We start from the raw sequence: 5,548 nt of genomic DNA on the forward strand, positions 1-5,548 counted from the left end.
CTTTAATGTGAATACTGTAAAGTTAAATAAATTATTTGTGAACCTGGCAACGTATTTTCCAATATGTTGCCAGGTTGGATTAGTCTCCATAGAAACTGGAAGAGCTCTGTTTCACAGGAAAACCTTGCATTACGATTTTGAAAGGCCTGTGGAAATGCTAACATGGCATTTCCACAGGCCTTTCAAAATTACAGGATTTTTTTATAATAATGCACTTAATTCGACAGCGCCTTTCAAAACACCCAAGGACACTTTACAACATCAAAGACACAAATTAAACAGTAAAGAAATGGCTACAAGACACAAAATAGCTAAAAAATTTAAGTGAGAAGGAACTTGAACAGATGAGTTTTGAGCTCTGAAGGTCAAAGAGAGTCAATATTACAGATGTCAGGAGGAAGAGCGTTCCAGTAAGAGAAGGCTCTTTTCCCCAAAGTGCCGAGACGGACAAGAAGCTCACTGAGGATGAAGAGGAAGAACGAAGGGAATGTGAACGGGTGGCGATATGCAGAAGATCAGCTGGATAAGAAGGGGAAAGGTTATGAACAGCCTTGAAAGGAAACAGGATTTTAAATTGAATTCTGTGAAGCTGCTGTAAAATTGGAGTGATGTGGTATGTTAGGACTGGCTCAAAGTCATAACAAAACGGGAGACCATGCAGGGGTTAAAGTGCATAAAAAGGAATATTTATCAACAAAAACAACAATGGATAGTGGATGTCAGTATCAGTGGTGTAATGCAAATGCTTGGATGTGTTGAATGAGTGCATATTGAAATGCTGAGGTGCCAAAACAAAGACAAACTCAAATATGCAAAAGTAGTGGAGCTGAGGCTGACCGAAATTATCGTTCATAAATCGGATCAACCTTGAGCTAAACGCCGCTTGTTCGAGGGACATTGGAAAATCCAATATCCAACTCAAAACTAACTTCACTGCAGTCGGTAACACAATAAAACCACCGGGATAAAGTTTGTTTTGGACTGTGGCCTGTAAAGATGGCACTGAGTGACTGCACATAAACGCCCCACAATGTCTGACGCAGGGACATTGGTGCCAAAGCTCTATTGGCCAATAGTAGACATAGAAGGCAGCTCTCCTCATTAGCATAATTATGCACACGGAAAAGTAAAAACAGGAGAGGAGGCAATGACAAGAACTTGGGCTTGTATAAGGAAAAGACAAAACTAAATATTTACTTTTCTTGACAAAAATGCATGTTATGGGGAAATGAAAAAGAAAATGTATACATTACTTGATGGAAACTCGTGTAAGGAAAAGGAAAAACTTAATATTTATGGTTTTATTTCGTCAGTTTTGGTCCTCCATAGTGTCACTGTTGGCTGTAATTAAGCCTGTCGTGATAAACGACAAATCAATTAATCGTACAATAAATTAAACCTATCGACCTCATTTTAATTATCGGCTTTATCGTCTCTTCCTGCCTTTTTTTCTTTCTGTTGATGACACTGAATGAAAAAAGGCTCAGCTCCGGTGCTCTGCACTGACCCTCCCTTCCTCATTTCCTTAGTGTAATGTTCAGCGCACATTACGCAAGTTGTCGGCCCATTTTCAAAACCTGAGAGGAGAATCCGCGCGTTCTGATTGGCTACCTGTCACATTCAGCGTTAAGCTCCCAGTCAGGGAAAATCCCTGATTTAGATCGGAGCGGCCACGACTATCTACCGTAACCCACCAGACTCTGCAGGATGATCCGTTACGAAATCACCAGCAACAATCTTAGATCGGCCAACGGAAAAAAATCGTGTAGTATGAACTACTGCATTAGGTAGTCGGATGTGCCCATTTTCTCTATTTAAATCTAGTGATTACTGAAGGGCAATACAGTATACAGACTTCATAATCGGCACTCTTTTGGTTGAATGCAGTATTTATTTTTATTCAAGTACGTTTTTTGTTAATGGAGACTGAGAATCCTTTTTTTTTTGGTTGTTTTGTTTTAGTTTCAGTTCCAGTGTTATGTGTTCTTTTGAAAATAAAGTGCATCTATCGCAGGAAATCACATGCATTATTAGTCATTTCCATTAAATCAGTGTCAAAAGGTCTTGAAGCAATATTATTGTTTATCGCAATAATTTTTTTAGACAATCGCTCAGCAAAATTTGTCGTGATAGGCCTAGCTGTAATTAAAAACAGTGAGGTGAATCTGGATCAATTCTACACACACAAAAAAGAAGAGCGCAGTGGCAGCCAGAGCCAAACATAACTTCCGAAGGACTAACATTTCTCCCCTCAACATTTATCTCCATAAATTTTTGAGTCATTTGGATGAGCAAAACTGAGGAAGGCTCCAACAGGCTATCATTACCTTAATGGGCTAAAAACAAATGCTGTGCTGACAGTTTTTATCCATAAAGCACCTAAACCCCTCTGCCGCTGGAGCAGAAAACGCTGGGAGGATACATCGTTTTCTGCTGCATCCTCCCAGCGCTAAGGAGCTAGAAGCTCTTTAATGCTAATGGAGCTAATGCTACTGCTGATGGTACTAAATGTGAAACCACCAATCCAACCAGACGAAGATTGGACCCTAAACAACTGTTACCAGACTGGACACAGAGCTACGGAACCACTTCCCGGTGTAACAATAACCACTGTTTTTTTTTAAAAAAAATTTTTCCTAGATAAATACATTGAAGAGTAACTGTATCATCTGATTTGTATAACAGTTTTACCATTGTAAAATTATTCCAAATTTCCACTTTTAAAACTGATTTTTGGGCAGGTCATGCTGATTTTAAGTGTGGCTGAGATTAGTGTATAAAAAGAGGCGTGTGCGTCGGCGCACAGTGGCGCAACCAGAGTGGAAGACGCTCACCGTCAGATCCGTGCAGCGGGAGACTTGATTTGACTGAATGTTTAAGAGACATGGTCCAGTTGCCAGAACAATGTCTGAGAGACTTTGCCTTTGAGTATCGAGCTCTGTGTCTAAGATGGAAGCCGGACATCAGTGAGGCAGAGCTTGTGAGGAGGATTTTAAACAATTGCAACCCGAAAATAGCAGGCTGTTTGAGGGGCACAGTCACATCCATGGATCAATTGATAAAGGTGGGATCCCAGGTAGAAAAAGACTACTGGTGTTAACATCTACTGGGGGAAAGTGGATCAGCACAAAGCCAAAGAGAGAGGCCCAGCAAGAGGACAACCTAAGGGAAATCCCAGAAGAAATTAAACCCAGACAGGAAACGGCAAAGTGGAGCCACTGGTTGGATGGAAGAGACCAGAATAAAACTAGGAACAAAAAAACCAGTGAGATCTACTGGGAGGACTGGAGAGAGACCAGTAGCTGGAATCAGAACCTGAGGTTCTGATCCAGAACCAACGACCAGCTGAGGTCACCAGGGGTCAGTTAGAGAGAAGAACGGACCAGAACCAAGAAGCTCTGAGGCTGAACAGCAGCTTCCAGAGAGACTGGAGAGGAAGAGGAGCAGAGAGAGGAAGGTGACCTTACCAAGCAGGAGGATCAATACCATCATCATCATCATCTTCCTCTCAGAACAAACAGAGAGGCTGATCACCTCTGACACCAGATCACCATTTCTACTGGAACCAGCAGAAGGGGAGGTCTGGTAAACTGGGAAACAGACCTGGGTGGAGAAAATGGATGAACTACAACATAGGGAAACTTGTTTACAAAAGTTTTTGTTCTGGTTTTTAGGTTGAGCAGCAGAGGATTCACAGAGAGCGTCCCTGCTGCAAGAACGCTGATGCTCATCTTGGTTTTGTATTTTTGGAATTGGAGCAATTTTAATGTGGTCCAGATACAAAAACGGGCCAAAATCGCCCTTTATTGAAGTTTCACAAGGCAGGTCAATGTTTCACAAATCGCAAGCTTGGTTTTAGCTATTCTGTTTAGTTAAGAGTAATCTAATCCAGGTTTAAAGAGTCTATGTGTTGTAGTTTTAAAACTAGAGTAAATTAAAGATGCTGAAGGTAACAAAACATTTGGTGGACTCGCCAACTTCAGCTTCGTGGACTGAAATAAATTTAAATACTAAATTTTGACTAAAAATATAGCTAAAAAATAAAAAAGAGCTATAATTGAATAAAAATTAGTGTTCTTCCAGACTGTATAGATGAGGCACAATTTCACACTGATTTTGAGTCAATATGTCACATGACTTGGAAAATATTGAAGAAAACATTATTTAATATTAAAATTACTTACAATATTGAACATTACTTAAAGATTTAATAGAGAATAATGTGTCTCATGTAACAGCATCAGGCATGTGCAGAGGGGGGGACTGGGGGTGCTTGAGCACCTGCCCCTTTTGCTCCTTGCCCCCAAGTGCCCTTTTGGTCAAATGTTTTTTTTTGGTATTATTTTCTAAGCCCTCTTCTGACACATAACATGTACTAAAATTATTATTATTTTTTTTTTTTGTACAACATAAGCCCCCCCTCCCCCCAGCCTAACCTTATTAACGTTGACCTTTTGCCCGTGACGCATGATGCAATTGCCTCTCGCGTAGTGAGAAGGCGGCTAACTGGAGCTCAACGTAGCGAACGTTCCAGATTACAGAACAGTTTTTGGTGAATTAAAAAAAAAATCGATATCAGTCATTCTTCAGTATCGCTTATGCAATAGGGGCACATCGCCCGTCCAAAACGATCATCTCCATAATGGACATATGTCTTATAACTTGCTTTGCTGCATAATGTACATGGCATTTATTCCAGCGTTAGGTAAATGTATCTTGAAGGAGAATAGCACTTAAATAAAAGACCAACAAGGATATTCATTCAGAATTAAAAATGACACCCTGAATTACCATGATAGATATAATGTATGTAATAAAAGTGTGTCATAATGAAGGTGAAAAAACTCAACCCAGACTATAAGTTTCGGGTCTGGTTTGCAGAGTATGACGTTAATTTTTTCCCCCCCAATTATTCAATTGATCTCAGTTAAGTAAAAAAAATTGTAATCAAAACTTTTGGAATTGTAATGATTTCTTTTCTAAAAACAAAATGTTTTGTTTAAATAACTTTTCTCTAAATTAAATAACTAATTTTTGTCTCGTGAAATTAAAAAGTTATTTGCCAAACATAAACTTTTATTTGCACCCATCAGAAATATATTGTTGCGATTTTGGGCCCTGCCCATGACGTCATGTGAGAAAAAAAGTTTTTTAAGCTAAACTCAGTAGGTTTTTCTCATGGTGACATGCATTCAATTTTTGCTTTTGCTTTTTTTTTCTTTTTTATGCAGTTCCACGTTAAAGTTTGATGCAGCTCTGCTTTCCTGAATGGACCATCTTCATCTCCACTGCAGTAGCAAACAGGCAGCTCTGTTTTATAGATTACAGTTCACTAAAAGGTTGCATTGTGCCCTTGTTTTATTTTTAATAGTGTAATTCTGTAAAGACAAAATATGTCTGGTGGTCTAGCTCTGATTTACAGATCCTGCTAAATTGCGGGTTTGAATATTGCAATACTTTCTTATAACAAAATAGATCTGCAGAAAGAAATTACTAATAAAATATCTTACATATGCATAGCTGTATGGTCTATACAGAGATTTCCCTT

The 5,548-nt window shown here is 39.2% G+C and overlaps 1 protein-coding gene across 2 annotated transcripts in view; it reads right to left on the reverse strand.

Annotated features, from left to right (window-relative positions):
- Nucleotides 1-4,329, reverse strand: part of LOC103150921 (junctional adhesion molecule-like) — an 8,220-nt gene extending 3,891 nt beyond the window's left edge. For both annotated transcript variants that reach the window (XM_007570700.2, XM_016681014.1), the window contains exon 1: nt 3,468-4,329. In XM_007570700.2, the coding sequence (XP_007570762.1) occupies nt 3,468-3,501 (34 nt within the window). In that variant the 5' untranslated portion in view covers nt 3,502-4,329. The remainder of the gene's footprint in view (nt 1-3,467) is intronic.
- Nucleotides 4,330-5,548: the final 1,219 nt, after the last annotated feature.

The sequence above is a fragment of the Poecilia formosa genome, unplaced genomic scaffold, assembly GCF_000485575.1.
Source record: "Poecilia formosa unplaced genomic scaffold, Poecilia_formosa-5.1.2 Scaffold266, whole genome shotgun sequence".
NCBI classification, from domain to species: Eukaryota; Metazoa; Chordata; class Actinopteri; order Cyprinodontiformes; family Poeciliidae; genus Poecilia; species Poecilia formosa.